At 41.3% G+C, this 27738-nt stretch overlaps 1 protein-coding gene across 1 annotated transcript in view; it reads right to left on the bottom strand.

Moving 5' to 3' along the window:
- Window positions 1–27348, bottom strand: part of LOC140373965 (uncharacterized) — a 33564-nt gene extending 6216 nt beyond the window's left edge. The window contains exons 1-7 of the mRNA XM_072460722.1: window positions 27328–27348; window positions 11888–11950; window positions 11779–11799; window positions 11249–11530; window positions 9056–9188; window positions 7922–8097; window positions 6945–7096 (exon numbers count right to left, since the gene is read on the bottom strand). Coding sequence (XP_072316823.1) covers window positions 6945–7096; window positions 7922–8097; window positions 9056–9188; window positions 11249–11530; window positions 11779–11799; window positions 11888–11933 — 810 coding nt within the window. The 5' untranslated portion in view covers window positions 11934–11950; window positions 27328–27348. The remainder of the gene's footprint in view (window positions 1–6944; window positions 7097–7921; window positions 8098–9055; window positions 9189–11248; window positions 11531–11778; window positions 11800–11887; window positions 11951–27327) is intronic.
- Window positions 27349–27738: the final 390 nt, after the last annotated feature.

Here is a 27738-nt window from a genome sequence, read left to right as displayed (position 1 = left end):
ATCGCACTGGTCACACAGGGGAAAAGCCATCAGGCAATTGTTTGGTCAATAATTGTAAATAATCCTGAAATCAAGCTTTTTGTGTTTTACGATAATCGTGAGGGAAAAAACACAGCGATTTTACGATTATTTCCGATTGTTGACGCCAAAACTGAACTCACTTTCATTGAGCTTTACAAACTCTACTTTATGAATGACAAAGCAAAAGTGACATAAGCAGCCTGATAAGAAGCACACATTACATTCAGGTTCATGTTTGCAAAGCATAGATATAACTGAAATTTAACCCCCAATTTGTAATACTTCTTATGATTATTAGTCAATTAACTGAATAAGACTGACAATGATTACTACTGTGTATCAACCCAGTAGGTGGAAACAACATTTTGGGGTACTTCTTTGGTTATTTCTCTGCACTATAATGAGGTTTGAGCTGTAGACAGTTGAATAAATAAATGGTCACATTTATATAGCGCTTTTCTACCGTCAAGGTACTCAAAGCGCTTTACATCAAGGAACCAGTCACCCATTCACACACACATTCACACCCCAGATATACGCAGACACTGGGGGGCGAGTGTCTTGCCCAAGGACACAACAGCAGTATTCACATGAGGCAGCTGCGATCGTACCGCCAACCTGCGGGCCAGTGGATCTGACCGCTCTGACCGAGCGGGGAGTCGAACTGCCGACCTTTGGATCAGAAGATGAGCACTCTACCACTGAGCTACTGCCGCCCCAATGTAATAAATATACGTATATACGAATACGAATATGAATAAATAACGTGTACGACACATTACAGATACAAACAAAGCACTTAATTGTCTAATCCTACCGTCTATTTATTGCAGTTGGTGGTTTGTACGAATTTAGAACATTTTCGGGAGATAATAATGCAGAATAATGCGTCAGGCCTGATCTAGACTTCCACAATTCCTCTGCAAAAGTGATGTTGATAAAAGTGATGTTGATAAAGTGATGTTGATAAAGTGGTGTTGATAAAGTGATGTTGATAAGTGATGTTGATAAAGTGATGTTGATAAAGTGATGTTGATAAAGTGGTGTTGATAAAGTGATGTTGATAAAGTGATGTTGATAAAGTGATGTTGATAAAGTGATGTTGATAAAGTGATGTTGATAAAGTGGTGTTGATAAAGTGATGTTGATAAAGTGATGTTGATAAAGTGATGTTGATAAAGTGGTGTTGATAAAGTGATGTTGATAAGTGATGTTGATAAAGTGGTGTTGATAAAGTGGTGTTGATAAAGTGATGTTGATAAAGTGGTGTTGATAAAGTGATGTTGATAAAGTGATGTTGATAAAGTGATGTTGATAAAGTGATGTTGATAAAGTGATGTTGATAAAGTGGTGTTGATAAAGTGATGTTGATAAAGTGGTGTTGATAAAGTGGTGTTGATAAAGTGGTGTTGATGATGTGATGTTGATAAAGTGATGTTGATAAAGTGGTGTTGATAAAGTGATGTTGATAAAGTGATGTTGATAAAGTGGTGTTGATAAAGTGGTGTTGATAAAGTGATGTTGATAAAGTGATGTTGATAAAGTGGTGTTGATAAAGTGGTGTTGATAAAGTGGTGTTGATGATGTTATGTTGATAAAGTGGTGTTGATAAAGTGATGTTGATAAAGTGGTGTTGATGATGTGATGTTGATAAAGTGATGTTGATAAAGTGATGTTGATAAAGTGGTGTTGATAAAGTGATGTTGATAAAGTGATGTTGATAAAGTGGTGTTGATGATGTGATGTTGATAAAGTGATGTTGATAAAGTGGTGTTGATAAAGTGATGTTGATAAAGTGATGTTGATAAAGTGATGTTGATAAAGTGGTGTTGATAAAGTGATGTTGATAAGTGATGTTGATAAAGTGATGTTGATAAGTGATGTTGATAAAGTGATGTTGATAAAGTGATGTTGATAAAGTGATGTTGATAAAGTGGTGTTGATAAAGTGATGTTGATAAAGTGATGTTGATAAAGTGATGTTGATAAAGTGATGTTGATAAAGTGATGTTGATAAGTGATGTTGATAAAGTGATGTTGATAAAGTGATGTTGATAAAGTGGTGTTGATAAAGTGATGTTGATAAAGTGATGTTGATAAAGTGATGTTGATAAAGTGATGTTGATAAAGTGATGTTGATAAGTGATGTTGATAAAGTGATGTTGATAAAGTGATGTTGATAAAGTGATGTTGATAAAGTGGTGTTGATAAGTGATGTTGATAAAGTGATGTTGATAAGTGATGTTGATAAAGTGATGTTGATAAAGTGATGTTGATAAAGTGATGTTGATAAGTGATGTTGATAAAGTGATGTTGATAAAGTGATGTTGATAAAGTGGTGTTGATAAAGTGGTGTTGATGATGTGATGTTGATAAAGTGATGTTGATAAAGTGATGTTGATAAAGTGATGTTGATAAAGTGGTGTTGATAAAGTGATGTTGATAAAGTGGTGTTGATAAGTGATGTTGATAAAGTGATGTTGATAAGTGATGTTGATAAAGTGATGTTGATAAAGTGATGTTGATAAAGTGATGTTGATAAGTGATGTTGATAAAGTGATGTTGATAAGTGATGTTGATAAAGTGATGTTGATAAAGTGATGTTGATAAAGTGGTGTTGATAAGTGATGTTGATAAAGTGATGTTGATAAAGTGGTGTTGATAAAGTGATGTTGATAAAGTGATGTTGATAAAGTGGTGTTGATAAAGTGGTGTTGATGATGTGATGTTGATAAAGTGATGTTGATAAAGTGATGTTGATAAAGTGATGTTGATAAAGTGGTGTTGATAAAGTGATGTTGATAAAGTGGTGTTGATAAAGTGATGTTGATAAAGTGATGTTGATAAAGTGGTGTTGATGATGTGATGTTGATAAAGTGATGTTGATAAAGTGATGTTGATAAAGTGGTGTTGATAAAGTGATGTTGATAAAGTGATGTTGATAAAGTGGTGTTGATAAAGTGGTGTTGATGATGTGATGTTGATAAAGTGATGTTGATAAAGTGGTGTTGATAAAGTGATGTTGATAAAGTGATGTTGATAAAGTGGTGTTGATAAAGTGATGTTGATAAAGTGATGTTGATAAAGTGATGTTGATAAAGTGGTGTTGATAAAGTGATGTTGATAAAGTGATGTTGATAAGTGATGTTGATAAAGTGATGTTGATAAGTGATGTTGATAAAGTGATGTTGATAAAGTGGTGTTGATAAAGTGATGTTGATAAAGTGATGTTGATAAAGTGATGTTGATAAAGTGATGTTGATAAAGTGATGTTGATAAGTGATGTTGATAAAGTGATGTTGATAAAGTGATGTTGATAAAGTGGTGTTGATAAAGTGATGTTGATAAAGTGATGTTGATAAAGTGATGTTGATAAAGTGATGTTGATAAAGTGATGTTGATAAGTGATGTTGATAAAGTGATGTTGATAAAGTGATGTTGATAAAGTGATGTTGATAAAGTGGTGTTGATAAGTGATGTTGATAAAGTGATGTTGATAAGTGATGTTGATAAAGTGATGTTGATAAAGTGATGTTGATAAAGTGATGTTGATAAAGTGATGTTGATAAAGTGGTGTTGATAAAGTGGTGTTGATGATGTGATGTTGATAAAGTGATGTTGATAAAGTGGTGTTGATAAAGTGATGTTGATAAAGTGATGTTGATAAAGTGGTGTTGATAAAGTGGTGTTGATGATGTGATGTTGATAAAGTGATGTTGATAAAGTGATGTTGATAAAGTGATGTTGATAAAGTGGTGTTGATAAAGTGATGTTGATAAAGTGATGTTGATAAAGTGGTGTTGATGATGTGATGTTGATAAAGTGATGTTGATAAAGTGATGTTGATAAAGTGGTGTTGATAAAGTGATGTTGATAAAGTGATGTTGATAAAGTGGTGTTGATAAAGTGATGTTGATAAAGTGATGTTGATAAAGTGATGTTGATAAAGTGGTGTTGATGATGTGATGTTGATAAAGTGATGTTGATAAAGTGGTGTTGATAAAGTGATGTTGATAAAGTGATGTTGATAAAGTGGTGTTGATAAAGTGATGTTGATAAAGTGATGTTGATAAAGTGATGTTGATAAAGTGGTGTTGATAAAGTGATGTTGATAAAGTGATGTTGATAAAGTGATGTTGATAAAGTGGTGTTGATAAAGTGATGTTGATAAAGTGATGTTGATAAAGTGGTGTTGATAAAGTGATGTTGATAAAGTGGTGTTGATAAAGTGGTGTTGATAAAGTGATGTTGATAAAGTGATGTTGATAAAGTGGTGTTGATAAAGTGGTGTTGATAAAGTGGTGTTGATGATGTGATGTTGATAAAGTGATGTTGATAAAGTGGTGTTGATAAAGTGATGTTGATAAAGTGATGTTGATAAAGTGGTGTTGATAAAGTGGTGTTGATAAAGTGATGTTGATAAAGTGATGTTGATAAAGTGGTGTTGATAAAGTGGTGTTGATAAAGTGGTGTTGATGATGTGATGTTGATAAAGTGGTGTTGATAAAGTGATGTTGATAAAGTGGTGTTGATGATGTGATGTTGATAAAGTGATGTTGATAAAGTGATGTTGATAAAGTGGTGTTGATAAAGTGATGTTGATAAAGTGATGTTGATAAAGTGGTGTTGATGATGTGATGTTGATAAAGTGATGTTGATAAAGTGGTGTTGATAAAGTGATGTTGATAAAGTGATGTTGATAAAGTGATGTTGATAAAGTGGTGTTGATAAAGTGATGTTGATAAGTGATGTTGATAAAGTGATGTTGATAAGTGATGTTGATAAAGTGATGTTGATAAAGTGGTGTTGATAAAGTGATGTTGATAAAGTGATGTTGATAAAGTGATGTTGATAAAGTGATGTTGATAAAGTGATGTTGATAAGTGATGTTGATAAAGTGATGTTGATAAAGTGATGTTGATAAAGTGGTGTTGATAAAGTGATGTTGATAAAGTGATGTTGATAAAGTGATGTTGATAAAGTGATGTTGATAAAGTGATGTTGATAAAGTGATGTTGATAAGTGATGTTGATAAAGTGATGTTGATAAAGTGATGTTGATAAAGTGATGTTGATAAAGTGGTGTTGATAAGTGATGTTGATAAAGTGATGTTGATAAGTGATGTTGATAAAGTGATGTTGATAAAGTGATGTTGATAAAGTGATGTTGATAAAGTGATGTTGATAAAGTGATGTTGATAAAGTGATGTTGATAAAGTGGTGTTGATAAAGTGATGTTGATAAAGTGATGTTGATAAAGTGGTGTTGATAAAGTGATGTTGATAAAGTGGTGTTGATAAAGTGGTGTTGATAAAGTGGTGTTGATGATGTGATGTTGATAAAGTGATGTTGATAAAGTGGTGTTGATAAAGTGATGTTGATAAAGTGATGTTGATAAAGTGGTGTTGATAAAGTGGTGTTGATAAAGTGATGTTGATAAAGTGATGTTGATAAAGTGGTGTTGATAAAGTGGTGTTGATAAAGTGGTGTTGATGATGTGATGTTGATAAAGTGGTGTTGATAAAGTGATGTTGATAAAGTGGTGTTGATGATGTGATGTTGATAAAGTGATGTTGATAAAGTGATGTTGATAAAGTGGTGTTGATAAAGTGATGTTGATAAAGTGATGTTGATAAAGTGGTGTTGATGATGTGATGTTGATAAAGTGATGTTGATAAAGTGGTGTTGATAAAGTGATGTTGATAAAGTGATGTTGATAAAGTGATGTTGATAAAGTGGTGTTGATAAAGTGATGTTGATAAGTGATGTTGATAAAGTGATGTTGATAAGTGATGTTGATAAAGTGATGTTGATAAAGTGGTGTTGATAAAGTGATGTTGATAAAGTGATGTTGATAAAGTGATGTTGATAAAGTGATGTTGATAAAGTGATGTTGATAAGTGATGTTGATAAAGTGATGTTGATAAAGTGATGTTGATAAAGTGGTGTTGATAAAGTGATGTTGATAAAGTGATGTTGATAAAGTGATGTTGATAAAGTGATGTTGATAAAGTGATGTTGATAAAGTGATGTTGATAAGTGATGTTGATAAAGTGATGTTGATAAAGTGATGTTGATAAAGTGATGTTGATAAAGTGGTGTTGATAAGTGATGTTGATAAAGTGATGTTGATAAGTGATGTTGATAAAGTGATGTTGATAAAGTGATGTTGATAAAGTGATGTTGATAAGTGATGTTGATAAAGTGATGTTGATAAAGTGATGTTGATAAAGTGGTGTTGATAAAGTGGTGTTGATGATGTGATGTTGATAAAGTGATGTTGATAAAGTGATGTTGATAAAGTGATGTTGATAAAGTGGTGTTGATAAAGTGATGTTGATAAAGTGGTGTTGATAAGTGATGTTGATAAAGTGATGTTGATAAGTGATGTTGATAAAGTGATGTTGATAAAGTGATGTTGATAAAGTGATGTTGATAAGTGATGTTGATAAAGTGATGTTGATAAGTGATGTTGATAAAGTGATGTTGATAAAGTGATGTTGATAAAGTGGTGTTGATGATGTGATGTTGATAAAGTGATGTTGATAAAGTGATGTTGATAAAGTGGTGTTGATAAAGTGATGTTGATAAAGTGATGTTGATAAAGTGGTGTTGATAAAGTGATGTTGATAAAGTGATGTTGATAAAGTGATGTTGATAAAGTGGTGTTGATGATGTGATGTTGATAAAGTGATGTTGATAAAGTGGTGTTGATAAAGTGATGTTGATAAAGTGATGTTGATAAAGTGGTGTTGATAAAGTGATGTTGATAAAGTGATGTTGATAAAGTGATGTTGATAAAGTGGTGTTGATAAAGTGATGTTGATAAAGTGGTGTTGATAAAGTGATGTTGATAAAGTGATGTTGATAAAGTGATGTTGATAAAGTGATGTTGATGATGCGACGTTATCTTGACATGGCGTACGTTGGTGAAGTCGCCCTTGTCCAGCAGGAGGTGCGAGGTCCGCGGGGCGGGGTCCGAGCTGCGGGTGTAGAACAGCTGGACCAGGGAGCTGTTCAGGATCAGGCTTATCTTCATCCTCTTCCCCTGCGGCAGCTCCAGGAAGTGCTGGTGCTCTGGAGACACGGACGCAGAAGGTCATCGAAAATGCTGAGGCCTCATTTAAACCGCTTTCCATTGTGCCCACTGGAGTTTATTGTACACGTTTGACTCTGTACACAGTTATCAAGACTGAAATACTCTGACCTGTAAAAACGTCTGAATAGAGCATAAGAAGGGTCCAGCTCCAGTCTCCTCGTGTCCGTCTGTCCGTCTGTGAGAGTCGGATCTCTCCTTCACTGGAACTCCTCCAGGTTTCTACGCTTTTTTCCCAAAGAGGTTTTTTTTTGTAGTTTTTCCTGGCCGAGAAGGAGAGTCTAAGGACAGAGGACCCTGGGACATCGTCCCTCGCCACCACAGACATTGTCTGACTTCATCGCCACCACAGACATTGTCTGACTCCATCGCCACCACAGACATTGTCTGACTTCATCGCCACCACAGACATTGTTGATTCATTTCTCCCTGTGGCCCTCAGAGGCAACTGTTGTTGTGATTTTGGGCCTTACAAAAATAAATTGATTTGATTTGATTTGAAGGGAGCTTAAAGACGTACTGTGTAACTTTTAATGCAGGGATTCAACTGCACAATCACTAGAGCAAGATTAAATTAACACAGGTAATAATTTCAACTTAAACAAACATGTAAAATCAGGTTTAATATTGTTTGTTTGAATAATGCAGTGTATTAGTTGTCTCCGTTTCACCAGATTACACTATTTTCAAGGTAAAAACAGATAAATTGCAATGTTCTCATCTTTCCAATTACATCTTAGCATTGAACAAATAAGATCGATGGACAAAGGTTACACGGTTTTAAGGGCCGCACAGGTCCGACTCACCTCGCACGTTGAGGCACATCTTGGTCTTGATCTCTCCTTTGGCCCCTCGGATGGTGTAGCTGCCCTCGTCGGCGCCCGTCACGGCTCTGAGCGTCAGGAGTTTGTCCCCGACCACGATGCGGTCGTGGTAACCGTCTCTGGGGGTCCCCGAGGCGGCCAGCAGCACCAGGGCCGGTCTGAGGACAGAGACCTTTGGCTTTGTATCCATCAAAAAATTTTGGACGCACTCTTTTTTACATTATTTTACATTTAGCAGAGCAGGAAGTAAGCTACGTTTTACTGTTAAACGTATGCATAAAGTATTACAAACTCGTATCTGCACATCATTCGATTCGATAAAGGATTCGTGTTCAATATTTACTGTTTATATTGGTAAACCAGTAATATCTGAACTGACAATACATGAGTTAAACAGGGTCAAACCATGTGACTCGTTATAGATAATAATGAGCACATTTTTACTGTTATTTTACTAAATTTTGTTTATTATGACACACTGCAGTAGGAAAAAAAGTAGGAAAAAAAATCTTTAGAGATGTCGACGCAATGTTAAAATAATTGAACATATTTGGGGTGTGTATAAACAAATATATATTATAGCCAGAATTGTATGTATTGCTTCAGTTTGTTGACATATTAGATATAAAATATTACAAAAAGGGTTTATTATTTGAATATACTAAATCTTAGAGAAAAGGGCATCAAAATTTAAGTTCTGCTTCTTTTTCCCCCAAGTTAATACTTTAATACATCAGGCTTGAAGTTGAATGGATTAAATCTTGTTAAGTACGAGATTGGAAAGTTTAGTGTTCCGATTGGAATCTGGAATCTGGGAATTGAACTCCTCATCAAAAGGTTAGAGCTTTAACCGCTGGTGAAGAAAAGTTGCGCTGTCCGGTGCTGAAAATGAGACTGATTTAGAGCAGAGTGAAATTCTAGAGGAGTTTTAGCCCAGTGCACAAAATGGTTTCTTGGTTAACAGTCATGGAATTGCTTGGTGTGATTAAGAAGTCAAACTATAAACCTAAAAAACTGCTAAATTGTGGTAAAGATTTCGCATTTTTAGCCAGCTCTTAAACATAATGACTTTATGTAAACGTTCCAAACACAGTGGTCTGAACTTGTGTGACTCACTTGGAGGTCTGGTTGGCCTCCACAGAGATGGGCCTGTACTCCAGCGTGATGGTGGGGGCCGGGGGAGGAGGAGGCATGTCCAGGGAGATGTGGTAACTGTCCCCGTACTTCACCGTCTGCTCGTTTGAACAGTCTGTAACCACGACAGGAGGTAAACCGGGTCAATGAGGGCAAAGGGTCTGCTCTAAGTGACTAGGTTAGGATTAGGACCCAAAGAAAGCAAAAGAATGGCTCAAAAACAATTGTTTCTCGGCTTAATATGACGAAGGTAATATGGATTTGAAACATACAACAAATGGAAAAAATAAAATAAAAATCAATTCTGACAATTTGACAGACTTCAGACCAGATAAGATTGTTTTTAAAAAAAAAAAAGTTTTTTTAAAGGAGATTTAATTTAAGTATTTAAATTGTTTTTTTAAATTGTTTTTTAGTTGTTCTTTTTAAGTCAATGGCCCAAGTTTGCATTCCAAGAGGAAAAAAATCTGCCAGTAGATTAAGATTTATTAAAATATTATGATTATTTTCCAGTTAAAATTATGACACAAATTGAAATATGAACAACAACAAAATTGTTTAATAGACTATTTTAATATTGACAAATATGATGAAAAGCCATAGCATTAAGCTAAATACATTTTATTAAAATTCAGCAACATCCAGTCACCTCAGATATAGTTTTGACAATATTTCCTTAAATGTATATTAAAAGTCTTTTAGATTTACTACTGTAGAAGACGTTACTACTCCAATGTTGTTTTTGCAGTGAGGAATAGCTCCATAGCTTCAATCCACAAAACAAAACATTAAACTAAATGAGGGAAATGCACATCATATTTAGGGCCTGTCAGTTATGTTCCAATAATAAGAGGAGGATGAGCCGCAGCAGCTTGTGGCTCTGCACTCACCTTTACCAGAGCAGATTTCATGCACAGCTCAGCAGCTCTGCTCCATCAGCTCTCTAATCACACTGCAGCAGACACGCCGCCCAGAGACACTTCTTCCACATTTAACACTTATATAAACCTGCTTCTGCTGCATCCTTTAGTATTTCTAATGCACTAATACAAGTGATTCAGCCCATAGTTCAAAAACATTTCATAACACATTTACATGACACAAAATAGACCTACTGTATCTCAAATGGTTGTGTTTGTTTCTTTTTTTGTTCAAATTATTGCCATTGAATATTAGAGGGACATTATGTATATTATATAGACTGAAAGCAGCGTCAGCCGAGCATGAAATATGATCAGATGGTTTTTTATTAACGTTCATTTAACCAGTAAGAACCCATTGAGATCAAGACCTCTTTTTCAAGGGTGACCTGAGGCAAAGGGATTGACCCAACAGCACAGATATGATAAAAGCATTTTTTAGATTTTCAGAAAGAGGCACTTAAGAAGAAATAAAAACATAGTTTACATTTAAAAGCACAGACAAGTTTAAAGGATTCTCTTTCTTTGTTTTTTAATTGCTCAAAAAGTGAGACCAGTTTTGATCTTAAAGCACATACAGCAGGTTATCATGTTTTTCTAATTACTAATTTGTTTGGTTGTTAAGTCTATTTGGTAAATATTTATCAGAATTTTACATAAATCAAGCTGCATTTAATTAATAAAAAGTAAAAAATAAAAAATAAGCATTATAGGTGTTCTGCCCCAGGGATCACTGCTGGGTCCATACATGTTGTGGAACTGTAGCAGAGGCAGAGCGCAGGGAAACTCACAAACAAACAAACAAACAAACAAACAACTAAAACAATCACATGTGTCAGTGATCTGCAGATACAAATATTATTTATAGGATCCCTCGATTTGCTTAAAACTTCTTAAACTTAAGAGCTGTGAAGTATAGTGTCAAGACATATTAGGCATTCTTGTGGCTTTAATTAAAATTAATAAATCAGGTCTTTAGAAAAAATGAAGAGAGTCTTTCATTTGTTGTGAGCACCATTGGACCACAGTCCCAGGAAGGTTTATGAACATAGCCCTCATGCTATCTTCAGGTCTGATTGTGATGGTTGTGAGGCTCAGATGAGCTCGAGTAACGAAACAAGCATGAACTGAGCAAAACACAACTCCAGGTACGTGTTTTTGATGAGAGAACAATAGAACATGTTTAAGAGCGCACAAAAAAGTCAAGTTTTCATAAGCCGTGTCCTGCTGTAGGTCAGTTGTGGCGTTTCCTTACCTCTCACGATCAGAGTGATGTGCTTGGCGTCCTCTGGGTTCTGAGGGTCTTTGAGCGTGTACAGCCCCTCGTCCGCCTCCTTCACCGACTCGATAATGAGGTGACTGAGGGGGCTGTTCAGCTTGACCCGCTCGCTCACCAACTTACCCCCGCGCATCAGGGGCTCGTCCGAGGACGGGGAGCGCGGGGCCGTCCGGTTACGGAACGTCACCTCCACATTCAGGGAGCGCAGAAAAATGTGGAAGTCCTCCCCATAGAACAGGATCCTGGTTTCATCGGACGCTGCGGAACACCAGGAAAAAGCCAAAATGAGTAGATTTTACAACTGCTACAATGTTTTTTACGTGAGATAAATACATTTACTGAGGGTAATGAGAAAGATTATCACGTTATAGGGATTGTAATCTATTGTGAAAAGTGAAATAACAAATAAATAGTAGGATAATCCGAGAACCAATCATGTAAATTATCTCTGAAAGTCATTTAATTATTGTAATTTCACAAAAAGGTTGATAAAGACTTGTGCTTACATTGTAGAGGGACAGACAGGGCTGTAAAACAAAACAACATAGCCTTTTGTTAGCTTACAAATGATGCTATTGTCGTGCATTTGATGAAAAATACGGGCGTGGCTTTTACCTGTCGAAAGGAGAACACTGAGCACAATCCCGCTGACGGTCCTCATCCTGGTGGTGGGTCAGACTAGAAGAAACGACAGAATGAGAAAATCACGAATCGCTCTGTTTCGGTTTGTTTCGCATTGATCTCGATTTTCAGTATGATTTTCACAAACAAGACAGACTTTTAAAGAGTCAAACGCTTTTACTGACAGAATACTGGTTGCAAACTTTGTACTGCTGACAATTACCGTATTTACCGCACTATAAGGCGCACTTAAAAGCTTTTAATTGTCTCACAAAACGACAGTGCACCTTATACCGTATTTTCCGGCTTATATGTGATATTATTTGTTATTTTCACACTTGCAACCGCATTTCATACTCCAGTGCATCTTATACATGTTTTTTTCTTCTCTATTATGCATTTTTTGACTTATAGTCCGGAAAATACGGTATATGGAAAATGATTGAAAATAGACCATTCGTTGACAGTGCTCTTTATAATCCAGTGCGCCTTATTGTGCAGAAAATACGGTACAGACACGACGGAACCTCGATTTCAATCAAAATCCGAGTGACGCAACAAGCTCGTGACGCCATCAGGCCAAATTAACGGTCAGATCTGCGGAGGTGTAGTTGTGTAACTGAATAAACGCCACAAAAGCGGTAACGTCTCTGTGAAGACAAGTAAACCGAACAGAGAGCACATTTAAATGAAGCTTGGATCATAATGATGTGTTTTTTGTTTTTCTCTGGAGTGTCATAAAACGATGAGTCACCGTGTTATGAATATATAACACTAAAACTGATATAATTCCTCCAGTGTCTTTTGTTACATGCGCTTTCCCTTAATCTTCTCCCTGAAGAGTGACAATATGTAATGATGCGTGAAATCATAAACTGGCAGATGTCTTGCCAGTTTCACGACACCGCGGTCACGTCGCATTTGAGAACATAAACCCGATATATTCACACGTGGCTGCGTGTGATAGAACATACATGAACTAGCACTAAAACATAATTAAAGTCTGGATTTATAGAGCGAAAACGCCACCGTCACATGGTCTCGTGTCGTATTTTGCACAGGATGGTCAGGTGCCTTGCCCAAAGACACAGCGCCCGCACAAACTGGCTAAAGCTCAAACCGGTTTTAGTGCGACGACTGGGCCTGTGATTTGACCCGGTGTTTCTCAACCTGGGGTATGGGGGCCGAGCACGTGCCGGGGGGGCGTGGAACAAGTTCAGATTTAAAAAAAAGGTGGAATTGCATTGTATTTGATATAAAATGCTATTTGTAGTACATTTTACATCGTTAAGAGGTTTCTATTAGATCGTTTTGCAATAAAACAAGAAAATATAAAAGATTTGATTAGAGAGAGAGAGATAGAGGTACAACTTTATTGAACGTGCACAAAACAGGACTATACTGCTCCTATAATCCTACAATAACTATACTGCTCCTATAATCCTACAATAACTATACTGCTCCTATAATCCTACAATAACTACACTGCTCCTATAATCCTATAATAATTATACTGCTCCTATAATCCTATAATAACTATACTGCTCCTATAATCCCTACAATAACTACACTGCTCCTATAATCCTACAATAACTATACTGCTCCTATAATCCTACAATAACTATACTGCTCCTATAATCCTACAATAACTACACTGCTCCTATAATCCTACAATAACTATACTGCTCCTATAATCCTACAATAACTACACTGCTCCTATAATCCTATAATAACTATACTGCTCCTATAATCCTACAATAACTATACTGCTCCTATAATCCTACAATAACTACACTGCTCCTATAATCCTACAATAACTATACTGCTCCTATAATCCTACAATAACTACACTGCTCCTATAATCCTATAATAACTATACTGCTCCTATAATCCTACAATAACTATACTGCTCCTATAATCCTACAATAACTATACTGCTCCTATAATCCTACAATAACTATACTGCTCCTATAATCCTACAATAACTATACTGCTCCTATAATCCTACAATAACTATACTGCTCCTATAATCCTATAATAACTATACTGCTCCTATAATCCTATAATAACTATACTGCTCCTATAATCCTATAATAACTATACTGCTCCTATAATCCTAAAATAACTATACTGCTCCTATAATCCTATAATAACTATACTGCTCCTATAATCCTATAATAACTATACTGCTCCTATAATCCTATAATAACTACACTGCTCCTATAATCCTATAATAACTATACTGCTCCTATAATCCTACAATAACTATACTGCTCCTATAATCCTATAATAACTATACTGCTCCTATAATCCTACAATAACTATACTGCTCCTATAATCCTATAATAACTATACTGCTCCTATAATCCTATAATAATTATACTGCTTTATCCAGTTTGTAGTAAAACAAGTTTGTGGTTGAGGTTGTAGCAATTCTAATCATATAATTTGAGTAAAATAATCATAATCAGCCTGATATATATCGCTCTCCAAACATCGATTTATCCACCATCGGTTTCTCTGGATGCAGAAATCGGCCATGAAAAATCTAGTTAGCATTAGCATTTTACTAAGAAACTAATTCATAATGACTAAAGAAACAGCGGCACAAGTTACAGGGATTAATCGAGACAAAAAAGATAGATATAATTTGAATTCCGCTAGTTCAAAATTTCACTTCCTGTTTGTAAATGATGACATCACACTAGGAAATTACCCAGCAATTTATTTGACGGGTAAAAATATGTGAGAGCGACTTTATTTTGTTGAATTCATGTTTAGAGCGTCAAAAAAATGGTTTATTTGTGTAAATTCTGCATAAACTTTGACTGGAATGATGTCCCTATTGTGATGTCACTTCCTGTCATTTTCTACAGATTCCTCAACGTTTTCGCCACAAATACCTACTCGACTGGTGTAAAACTGTCATTTATATGTACAACCGGTATAACTACACCAAATAAAGTCAAAATTAGACAATCCTAAAAACCTGTCACAGGCACTTTAATGTTATAAATTGCATTGATATCGTCTGAAATCCAGCGCTAACACGACCTACTGATCCTGCTTTCAGACTCTGATGGAGACTTGGTTCGGGCCCCGTTCTCGCGATGGTACGGTCCAGGTTTAGCCCCAGCTTTGTCCCCGTCTGAGCGCAGCGTAAGGACCGAGGATGAGGCGGTGTTTGTCTCTGTTTCGGGGGCGTCCAGATGAGTCAGAGCGCACACAGAGAAAGAGAGGGTCCTGTGTGCGCGCAGACATCACAGAGCCACAGAAATAGGCCCCCGAAAGCCCCCGAGGGACGCCGCTCACACCTGCAGAGAACAGCCAGACACTGCTGCATTAGCGAGTCAAGGTCACGCACGCCGCGCCGGAATCTGCGCGGAGAGAGGAATCATCTGCAGGGATGTGCGCTCAAAGTATTCAAACGAGCAGTGAAAACGTGCAGTTAGCGAAGGGCTGGGCGATATTAGGACTATAAATAAATAAATTGTTATCTATAGACATTTTTTGGCATGTCAAGCAACAGTATAGTATTTTCACAGAGCTGCAAACCAACCAGGAGTGTTTTACAACTGACGACACAGCAACAAACCACAGAAGAGTCTTACAAAATGGCGTGAAATGCAGAAAAAGCCGTAGATAAACCGACGATGTCCAAGCACAAGGTTCAACACACACACTGTCCACTTCAGAGTTTTGAAGTATAAAGCACGTTAGAGAAAAAACACTCTCTGTGTATTGAAAAGGTGACCTAAGTCCACATACCTCAGGACCTACTGAAAAGGTGACCTAAGTCCACGTACCTCAGGACCTACTGAAAAGGTGACCTAAGTCCACGTACCTCAGGACCTACTGAAAAGGTGACCTAAGTCCACGTACCTCAGGACCTATTGAAAAGGTGACCTAAGACCACGTACTTCAGGACCTACTGAAAAGGTGACCTAAGTCCACGTACCTCAGGACCTATTGAAAAGGTGACCTAAGTCCACATACCTCAGGACCTACTGAAAAGGTGACCTAAGTCCACGTACCTCAGGACCTACTGAAAAGGTGACCTAAGTCCACGTACCTCAGGACCTATTGAAAAGGTGACCTAAGACCACGTACTTCAGGACCTACTGAAAAGGTGACCTAAGTCCATATACCTCAGGAATAACTGAAAAGGTGACCTAAGTCCACGTACCTCAGGACCAACTGAAAAGGTGACCTAAGTCCACGTACCTCAGGACCTATTGAAAAGGTGACCTAAGACCACGTACCTCAGGACCTACTGAAAAGGTGACCTAAGTCCACGTACCTCAGGACCAACTGAAAAGGTGACCTAAGTCCACGTACCTCAGGACCTATTGAAAAGGTGACCTAAGACCACGTACCTCAGGACCAACTGAAAAGGTGACCTAAGTCCACGTACCTCAGGACCAACTGAAAAGGTGACCTAAGTCCACGTACCTCAGGACCTATTGAAAAGGTGACCTAAGACCACGTACCTCAGGACCTACTGAAAAGGTGACCTAAGTCCACGTACCTCAGGACCAACTGAAAAGGTGACCTAAGTCCATGTACCTCAGGACCAACTGAAAAGGTGACCTAAGTCCACCTACCTCAGGACCTATTGAAAAGGTGACCTAAGTCCACGTACCTCAGGACCTACTGAAAAGGTGACCTAAGTCCACGTACCTCAGGACCAACTGAAAAGATGACCTAAGTCCACCTACCTCAGGACCTATTGAAAAGGTGACCTAAGTCCACGTACCTCAGGACCTACTGAAAAGGTGACCTAAGTCCACGTACCTCAGGACCTACTGAAAAGGTGACTTAAGTCCACGTACCTCAGGACCTACTGAAAAGGTGACCTAAGTCCACGTACCTCAGGACCTATTGAAAAGGTAACCTATGTCCACGTACCTCAGGACCTACTGAAAAGGTGACCTAAGTCCACGTACCTCAGGACCTACTGAAAAGATGACCTAAGTCCACGTACCTCAGGACCTACTGAAAAGGTGACCTAAGTCCACGTACCTCAGGACCTACTGAAAAGATGACCTAAGTCCACCTACCTCAGGACCTATTGAAAAGGTGACCTAAGTCCACGTACCTCAGGACCTATTGAAAAGGTGACCTAAGTCCACGTACCTCAGGACCTACTGAAAAGGTAACCTATGTCCACGTACCTCAGGACCTACTGAAAAGATGACCTAAGTCCACCTACCTCAGGACCTATTGAAAAGGTGACCTAAGTCCACGTACCTCAGGACCTACTGAAAAGGTGACCTAAGTCCACGTACCTCAGGACCTACTGAAAAGATGACTTAAGTCCACCTACCTCAGGACCTACTGAAAAGATGACCTAAGTCCACCTACCTCAGGACCAACTGAAAAGATGACCTAAGTCCACGTACCTCAGGACCTACCGAAAAGGTGACCTAAGTCCACGTACCTCAGGACCTACTGAAAAGATGACCTAAGTCCACCTACCTCAGGACCTACTGAAAAGATGACCTAAGTCCACGTACCTCAGGACCTACTGAAAAGATGACCTAAGTCCACCTACCTCAGGACCTACTGAAAAGATGACCTAAGTCCACCTACCTCAGGACCTACTGAAAAGATGACCTAAGTCCACGTACCTCAGGACCTACTGAAAAGATGACCTAAGTCCACGTACCTCAGGACCTACTGAAAAGATGACCTAAGTCCACCTACCTCAGGACCTACTGAAAAGATGACCTAAGTCCACGTACCTCAGGACCTACTGAAAAGATGACCTAAGTCCAAGTACCTCAGGACCTACTGAAAAGATGAGCTAAGTCCACCTACCTCAGGACCTACTGAAAAGATGACCTAAGTCCACCTACCTCAGGACCTACTGAAAAGATGACCTAAGTCCACGTACCTCAGGACCTACTGAAAAGATGACCTAAGTCCACGTACCTCAGGACCTACTGAAAAGATGACCTAAGTCCACCTACCTCAGGACCTATTGAAAAGATGACCTAAGTCCACGTACCTCAGGACCTACTGAAAAGATGACCTAAGTCCACCTACCTCAGGACCTATTGAAAAGATGACTTAAGTCCACCTACCTCAGGACCTACTGAAAAGATGACCTAAGTCCACCTACCTCAGGACCTATCGTGGACGGCTCGCGGGCGTTCATGAAATGCCTTTTTCCCCCTAGGTCTTTGATTTCACGTTGTTGATTCGGTTTCACTTGAACACGATCACATTAGACGTCTTTGAGAGCAGGCGTCGTACTGCAGACCGTCTCCAAATCGCTCTAAATGTCATTACCTGGATAAAGGAAACGAAGGCCGAAACGCCGACCGCACGATGAGTGAAAAGTGAGTCCAAATGGAGGCAACTTGGATTAAGACGCATTATTGAACCATATTCCATAACATAAGGCCACATCGATCACTTTATTATTTACCATTTCATTTTCTATGTTTATGATATGTCGTATGTATTGTCATGAGCAATATGGAATTATCGCCGTATCGCTGCACGGTGACGTTATTGTCATCGGAAGTTAATTAATATAATCATTTGGAACATGTTTTTCAAGGTAATTTACCTCAATAAAAACACCAATATTTTAGGTTATTTTTTGGCTGAAATGTGGCACCGCTTTTTGGGGGAAACGAACTGCAAGTATTGGATTTGCGATTTTGAAATTTGAACTGATAAAGAATCACATGCATTTCAGAACATGTTTGTAAAGATCTAAACTACAGGCACAAAAAGATGTCTTATAGAAAAAGGCTAAATGTTTTGTTCTTTCTTTCTAAATCTAAATCTAAATAATTAAAGCCGTTGCAATTTAATGAAACACAGAGCAAAACACAACAGTGAAAATGGGGAGTGGCTTTAAAGTGTCCTGTGTTGTGGTGTGTGTTGTATGTTGCGTCCCGTGTTGTGGTGTGTGTTGTATGTTGCGTCCCGTGTTGTGGTGTGTGTTGTATGTTGCGTCCCGTGTTGTGGTGTGTGTTGTATGTTGCGTCCCGTGTTGTGGTGTGTGTTGTATGTTGTATCCCGTGTTGTATGTTGTGTCCCGTGTTGTATGTTGTATCCCGTGTTGTTGTGCCTGTTGTATGTTGTATCACGTGTTGTATGTTGTGTCCCGTGTTGTGGTGTGTGTTGTATGTTGTATCACGTGTTGTATGTTGTGTCCCGTGTTGTGGTGCGTGTTGTATGTCGTATCATGTGTTGTATGTTGTGTCCCGTGTTGTGGTGCGTGTTGTATGTTGCGTCCTGTGTTGTGGTGTGTGTTGTATGTTGTGTCCCGTGTTGTCATGTGTGTTGTATGTTGCATCCCGTGTTGTCGTGCGTGTTGTATGTTGCGTCCCGTGTTGTCGTGCGTGGTGTATGTTGTGTCCCGTGTTGTCGTGCGTGGTGTATGTTGTGTCCCGTGTTGTGGTGCGTGTTGTATGTTGCGTCCCGTGTTGTCGTGCGTGTTGTATGTTGCGTCCCGTGTTGTTGTGCGTGGTGTATGTTGTGTCCCGTGTTGTGGTGCGTGTTGTATGTTGCGTCCCATGTTGTGGTGCATGTTGTATGTTGTGTCTCGTGTTGTGGTGCGTGTTGTAGGTTGCGTCCCATGTTGTCGTGCGTGTTGTATGTTGCGTCCCGTGTTGTCGTGCGTGTTGTATGTTGCGTCCCGTGTTGTCGTGCGTGTTGTGTGTTGCGTCCCGTGTTGTCCTGCGTGGTGTATGTTGTGTCCTGTGTTGTCGTGCGTGTTGTATGTTGCGTCCCGTGTTGTGGTGCGTGTTGTATGTTGTGTCCTGTGTTGTTGTGCATGTTGTATGTTGTGTCCCGTGTTGTTGTGCGTGTTGTATGTTGCGTCCCGTGTTGTCGTGCGTGTTGTGTGTTGCGTCCCGTGTTGTCCTGCGTGGTGTATGTTGTGTCCTGTGTTGTTGTGCATGTTGTATGTTGCGTCCCGTGTTGTGGTGCGTGTTGTATGTTGTGTCCTGTGTTGTCGTGCGTGTTGTATGATGTGTCCCGTGTTGTGGTGCGTGTTGTATGTTGTGTCCCGTGTTGTGGTGTGTGTTGTATGTTGTATCACGTGTTGTATGTTGTGTCCCGTGTTGTGGTGCGTGTTGTATGTCGTATCATGTGTTGTATGTTGTGTCCCGTGTTGTGGTGCGTGTTGTATGTTGCGTCCTGTGTTGTGGTGTGTGTTGTATGTTGTGTCCCGTGTTGTCATGTGTGTTGTATGTTGCATCCCGTGTTGTCGTGCGTGTTGTATGTTGCGTCCCGTGTTGTCGTGCGTGGTGTATGTTGTGTCCCGTGTTGTCGTGCGTGGTGTATGTTGTGTCCCGTGTTGTGGTGCGTGTTGTATGTTGCGTCCCGTGTTGTCGTGCGTGTTGTATGTTGCGTCCCGTGTTGTCGTGCGTGGTGTATGTTGTGTCCCGTGTTGTGGTGCGTGTTGTATGTTGCGTCCCATGTTGTGGTGCATGTTGTATGTTGTGTCTCGTGTTGTGGTGCGTGTTGTAGGTTGCGTCCCATGTTGTCGTGCGTGTTGTATGTTGCGTCCCGTGTTGTCGTGCGTGTTGTATGTTGCGTCCCGTGTTGTCGTGCGTGTTGTGTGTTGCGTCCCGTGTTGTCCTGCGTGGTGTATGTTGTGTCCTGTGTTGTCGTGCGTGTTGTATGTTGCGTCCCGTGTTGTGGTGCGTGTTGTATGTTGTGTCCTGTGTTGTTGTGCATGTTGTATGTTGTGTCCCGTGTTGTTGTGCGTGTTGTATGTTGCGTCCCGTGTTGTCGTGCGTGTTGTGTGTTGCGTCCCGTGTTGTCCTGCGTGGTGTATGTTGTGTCCTGTGTTGTTGTGCATGTTGTATGTTGCGTCCCGTGTTGTGGTGCGTGTTGTATGTTGTGTCCTGTGTTGTCGTGCGTGTTGTATGATGTGTCCCGTGTTGTGGTGCGTGTTGTATGTTGTGTCCCGTGTTGTGGTGTGTGTTGTATGTCGTGTCCCGTGTTGTGGTGCGTGTTGTATGTTGTGTCCCGTGTTGTGGTGCGTGTTGTATGTTGTGTCCTGTGTTGTGGTGCGTGTTGTATGTTGTGTCCCATGTTGTGGTGCATGTTGTATGTTCTGTCCCGTGTTGTGGTGCGTGTTGAATGTTGTGTCCCATGTTGTGGTGTGTGTTGTATGTTGCGTCCCGTGTTGTGGTGCGTGTTGTATGTTGTGTCCCGTGTTGTCCTGCGTGGTGTATGTTGTGTCCTGTGTTGTTGTGCATGTTGTATGTTGCGTCCCGTGTTGTGGTGCGTGTTGTATGTTGTGTCCTGTGTTGTCGTGCGTGTTGTATGATGTGTCCCGTGTTGTGGTGCGTGTTGTATGTTGTGTCCCGTGTTGTGGTGTGTGTTGTATGTCGTGTCCCGTGTTGTGGTGCGTGTTGTATGTTGTGTCCCGTGTTGTGGTGCGTGTTGTATGTTGTGTCCTGTGTTGTGGTGCGTGTTGTATGTTGTGTCCCATGTTGTGGTGCATGTTGTATGTTCTGTCCCGTGTTGTGGTGCGTGTTGAATGTTGTGTCCCATGTTGTGGTGTGTGTTGTATGTTGCGTCCCGTGTTGTGGTGCGTGTTGTATGTTGTGTCCCGTGTTGTGGTGCGTGTTGTATGTTGTGTCCTGTGTTGTGGTGCGTGTTGTATGTTGTGTCCCATGTTGTGGTGCATGTTGTATGTTCTGTCCCGTGTTGTGGTGCGTGTTGAATGTTGTGTCCCATGTTGTGGTGCGTGTTGTATGTTGCGTCCCGTGTTGTGGTGCGTGTTGTATGTTGCGTCCCGTGTTGTGGTGCGTGTTGTATGTTGCGTCCCGTGTTGTGGTGCGTGTTGTATGTTGCGTCCCGTGTGTGGTCCAGAATGGCACAGCAGCTGGAGTTGCTCACGTCCGTTTGGTTTACACGGAAATAACATGAATGATGCTTGAGAGCTTCACACGCTGCTAATGAGCTGTAATTAAGATCTCACATTAGACTGAGTGTCAGACATGAGACGGCCTCTGCAGGCACAAGCCTAAAGACTAAAGACAGGACTAAGACTAAAGACTAAAGACAGGACTAAAGACAGGAAATGACTAAAGACTAAAGACTAAAGACAGGAAAGGACTAAAGACTAAAGACAGGAAAGGCCTAAAGACTAAAGACAGGAAAGGACTAAAGCCTAAAGCTTAAATACTAAAGCCTAAAGCCTAAAGCCTAAAGCCTAAAGACTGAAGCCTAAAGCCTAAAGCCTAAAAACTGAAGCCTAAAGACTAAAGCCTAAAAACTGAAGACTAAAGACTAAAGACTAAAGACTAAAGACTAAAGACTAAAGACTAAAGACTAAAAACTGAAGACTAAAGACTAAAGACTAAAGACTAAAAACTAAAAACTGAAGCTTAAAGACTAAAGACTAAAGACTAAAGACTAAAGACTCAAGACTGAAGCCTAAACCGTAACTGCAGTAGGTGGCGGTAATGTAACACATGGATACTAACCGCCATAAAACTCTTTTTCTAAAGAAAAAGAAGCCTAAAGCCTAAAGCCTAAAGCCTAAAGCCTAAAGCCTAAAGCCTAAAGCCTAAAGCCTAAAGACTCAGGGTGGTCTCCACAGGCTGAAGCTTTTGTAACATACAGTCATGGCTGAATTCATTATTTATTTATATTTATGACATATTCTCAATCTGTTAATGGATGGATTAGTGCTTGCTCTGCAATACTTGTGACGCAAAGAAAACCCCCAAATCAATAAATCAATAAATCAATCACAACTTCATTAGTTAATTGTCAAAGGGTTTTTTAGTATTCGTTTTTTCAGACAGAAAGTGACAATGTCATATATGACTTAGGTCTGCACAATATATCACACCAAATCACAATATATCACGACAATTGTTTATTTAACTACCACATTGCAGAGGTCGTTTTGTACAACAGAATATGAGGAGCAAAATATCCTGTCTTTTTAGGATGAAAAATGTTTACCTTGAAGTTTAAACCTTTATTTAACCGAGAACGTCCCACTGAGCTTTAGCATCTCTTTCTCCTGTCCTGCCCCCGGGGGGAGGAGCCTATTGTAAATGCTTTTAGTGGGAGGGGAAACCTAGGCAGACACAGGGAGAACAAGCAAACTCCACAGGTCCACAGCACTTTAATTTCAAGCTATGATCATTGTAAGGAAGGAGAGGACTCGATGAATGTGAAACAGCAGAGGTCGGCTGTGAATAACTGACCCGTGTCCATCTGTTGGTGACGGTCGTGGGCGCAGAGCAGTGACCAATCTGGACCCTGTGACCCGGAGCCACCCTAAATCCGCTCCGTTTCACCACTCTGCTCGGACACGCCACACCACACGGGATCAGCGTGTCCTTTGGGGTCTGCCACAGCCATCTATCGGTGGCACACACGTTCGGTACACCACACAGAGACGGTAATACGATGGAAATACCTTAGTAACATGTGAAAATGTGGGAAATACTCACGGAAACAGGCTTTACTTCATCCTGTGGTTGGCGATATATGATAAATCTTAACTTGAGAGGTCTAAAATATGTAACCAGGAGCTACAAAGTGCATTATCCCTTGAATAGCACGCTAGTTGGTTAACTGCTATTGGTTCACATAATTTAAACAAACTGCCACAGCATTTAATAGTCGTATAAACTTGTGTTGTATTGTCAATGATGTCACACGCTAATATTCATGTAATCTTTGTGTTAAGACAAGAAACTAGTCTTTATTTTTACTAATTTATTTATTTTTGGTGAGTTTCTGAGGTATCTGTCAAGAAATAATTAGTTTTTCTCTGTTTTTTCCTGACACCCTGGGGCCTGAACATCTGGTAAACATTAGGAGAGGTCAAAGGGCAATGGGGGATCTGACTTTTGTGAAGGTTCTTGCTATAAAAACTCATGTAAAACTAGGATCGGGGTGTCTCCAGATCTGATGTCGGCTTGTCTGTTGTATTGAAATTAAAATGATTAAAATACAGAAGCCAGCGTCAACGAGTTCTTCTGCCACACAACCACCTCGACCGACACCTCGAGAAACCACGGATTGGCATCACAAACAGGGACCACCTCGCCCAACACCTCGAGAAATCACATAGTTTCCAAGCGGTTTCTCTATTTTTTCCTATTCCTCCGCAGTGTGTCACCAACAACTCTCCACTGTTGATCGATCGCCTGTTTTTAGTTCAATAAACGTAATTTTCTGCCAAACCCACGCCAAGAAGCACACGCAAACACGACACAAAAGACCCCGGATGCCAACCGCTCAGCCGCTGCAGCGCGTTCTCTCTGCAAAGGTCTCACACGGTGCCAAGCGTTTCCATCGTTCGTGCATTTGGAACGTCTAACTTCAGTGTTTGTCTCTCAGCACTTTCGCTCCACCACTCATCGTTGTCTCATTCTTTGGCACTCAACGGAATCCTTTTGCTCGCTTTCCATTTTCCTCAAACACATCCTCCCGCATCGTCTCCGCTGCATCCTTAAATGAACTCGAACCCCTCTCCATCTCCAGACAAGCCGGGATTTCTTTGAAAGACAGGCCGGTCTTTGTCCAGGGCATTTACACGGCATTTGCGGAAGTACTTTGAATTACAGCAGATGCAGAGCAGAGCACAAAGAAACTTCTGTCTCCAACGAACTCATCATTTCTGCTTTCATTTTCTACCTTAGATCCGGAAACAAGCGTTACTAGAACACAACGATACAGCCAGGACTATATTACACTTGGACCGGCCTCCTGCTGGTGCCAGAGTCAGGACTAAACATGGACCGGCCTCCTGCTGGTGCCAGAGTCAGGACTACACATGGACCACATACTGGTGGTCAACAGACAGTCATTCAGATGGTGAGACTCTGCATCACTCCATAACAGATTATGTCATGGAGGCTGTAATGGCACCATAGAAACAACTGCTTATGATGCGTGGATTTGGTCCGCGGTCCACAGTTTGGACACCTCTGACATTTTCTGTTTGCCAAGTGCAGAATATGAACAATACAAAAGACCCTTAAGACTAACGTGGAAAACAAGGCTGTCGTGTGTCTCTCTTACATATCTCAGAACATAACACCGTCAGCCTCATGAGGTTTACACTTTACACACTTCACACTTACAGACAGGAAGTGTTTTTACTGAGGATGGAATGACAGGGCCTGGAAAGTAGCACGAAAACGCTTGGAGGCCGTCGATATAGTATACAGTATTGTCACTGTCGTATATCGTCACTGTCGTATATCGTCACTGCCGTAGATTGTCACTGTCGTATATCGTCACTGCCGTAGATTGTCACTGCCGTAGATCGTCACTGCCGTAGATCGTCACTGCCGTATATCATCACTGCCGTATAGATCGTCACTGCCGTAGATCGTCACTGCCGTATAGATCGTCACTGCCGTAGATTGTCACTGCCGTAGATTGTCACTGCCGTAGATCGTCACTGCCGTAGATCGTCACTGCCGTATATCATCACTGCCGTATAGATCGTCACTGCCGTAGATCGTCACTGCCGTATAGATCGTCACTGCCGTAGATTGTCACTGCCGTAGATCGTCACTGCCGTAGATCGTCACTGCCGTATAGATCGTCACTGCCGTAGATTGTCACTGCCGTAGCTCGTCACTGCCGTAGATCGTCACTGCCGTATATCATCACTGCCGTATAGATCGTCACTGCCGTAGATCGTCACTGTCGTATATCGTCACTGTCGTAGATCGTCACTGCCGTAGATCGTCACTGCCGTAGATCGTCACTGCCGTATATCGTCACTGCCGTATATCGTCACTGTCGTATATCGTCACTGTCGTAGATCGTCACTGTCGTAGATCGTCACTGTCGTAGATCGTCACTGCCGTAGATCGTCACTGCCGTATATCGTCACTGTCGTATATCGTCACTGTCGTAGATCGTCACTGTCGTAGATCGTCACTGCCGTAGATCGTCACTGCCGTATATCGTCACTGCCGTAGATTGTCACTGCCGTATATCGTCACTGTCGTAGATCGTCACTGTCGTAGATCGTCACTGCCGTAGATCGTCACTGTGATCGTCACTGTCGTAGATCGTCACTGTCGTATATTGTCACTATCGTATATTGTCACTATCGTATATTGTCACTATAGTATATTCTTATCTTCACGACACTCACGTCCAAAATCCTCCAAAACATTCCTACAAATGATAAACTGACGACAAATACCACTTTCACTCAAATTCTATTCAAAGTCACCTTCTTTCACACGCGTGTTTTGGGGGGAAATATGTATGACTCTGTTTCACGTAGTGACGCGTCACGCGCCGCGTGATGCGCCGCGTGATGCGCTCTGAGGCCGGACGCGCATAAATCACGACTGTTCAGCACTGCACCAACGCGACAGCCGCACGTACACGATCCACGTTTGCCTCTTAAGACCACCGGGGGGGGGGGGGGGGGGGGGGGGGGTCCACTGTTTCCACGGTTTACGTCAAAACTCACGTCCACCACGGAGAGGCGCAAAAGCGGGTGTTTGTTTTTAGGGCGCACTAGAGAGGACGGGACAGATGTGTTAATACCATATGGCTTAAGGTGAAATCAGAGGAATGTGGTGGTGATGATGATGATGGAGGTGATGAAGGTGATGGTGGTGATGGAGGTGATGGTGCTGATGGGGGCGCGCGCTGTGCAACTTGGGATGAAAAGTGCGCAAAAAGAGTGCTTCGGGCCAGTGACAGCGGAGTATAATCGTCAAACCAAACGAGCGCAATTAGACAGTGAGAGTGAGTCATTCTAGGATGGAGGCGTTGCAGGTGAAGGTCGTTATTTGGTCCGTTTTAGTCCTTTTAAAATCCTAATCTAGTCCAGGTTTAGGGCGCGTTAAAACCTGAGACTAAACCTGAGACTAAACCTGGCACTGAGCAAAGACAGGAACATCCAAGTCCAAATTAGCACTAAAATGCGCTCAATTTATCACAAAACAATGCCCCCCGTGCACGCGCCCCTCGTGCTCTCCCGTGCCAGTGGCTTTCTGTCGTGGATAACGTGAAAATGAAAGGTTTATCTTTCAAAGCAACGGGCCAAACGCGCCATCGGCATCCACAGTCTGCCTCTGGCTCACCAACTTGCATCGCAATGTCAGACAATGACGTCAGGCCTTTCTGTTTCATCCCCTCCTCTCAAATCTTCCTGACACATCGGCTGAAATGTGCGACCAACTTCCAAATTAGTGACGGTCCCGAGGCGCGGGTCGCGTTTATTCCGGCGCGTGTCGTTCTTTGCGCAAACCCCCGCGACACCTGTTCCGCGGCTCGCGCCCAGACACAGACCGGGCTCTGACATGACCAACAATCATCAGCTTCACCGCCAACGACGCGCGTCAAAGCGGCTCAAACCGCGCGTCTCCGTTAAACACGTCAAAACATGTGAATTGGCGCAAAGGTGATTAAATAGCGCCGCGTCTCGAGTGGAACACGCGAGCACTCACCTCCGAGCCGGGACACCGCGCATCCGCCAGAAAACTGCAGAATTTAACCCGTCACGCACCAGACGCAACGGAAGGGCACGCGTCCCCCGGAATCGCGCACGAGTGGACGCGGACGCGCACACACGGCCCGCGACGTGTCAGCGCGAGACTCTTACCTTTTCCCCTGCGTCTCTGCGTGGGGGGGTTTTCTTCTGGAGGCGAGGTGCGGTCCGGCCGAGACGCGCAGTGGTCAGCGGAGACGCGCGGAGACGCGCGGGGACGTGCGGAGACGCGCGGATGCGGCCGGAGTTGGAAACGTTTTTCTCTCCCGGTGTCGCCTCCTCCTCAGCCTCCCCCTCTCCCTCCACCTCTCCCCTCCTCCTCCTCAGCCTCCCCCTCTCCCTCCACCTCTCCCCTCCTCCTCCTCAGCCT

This window comes from Eucyclogobius newberryi, unplaced genomic scaffold (assembly GCF_026437365.1).
Source record: "Eucyclogobius newberryi isolate DKJ021-1_F unplaced genomic scaffold, fEucNew1.0.hap1 SCAF_3, whole genome shotgun sequence".
Taxonomy (NCBI): Eukaryota; Metazoa; Chordata; class Actinopteri; order Gobiiformes; family Gobiidae; genus Eucyclogobius; species Eucyclogobius newberryi.
The sequence above is the reverse complement of the archived record's forward strand: the minus strand, read 5'-3'. Positions and strand labels throughout refer to the sequence as shown.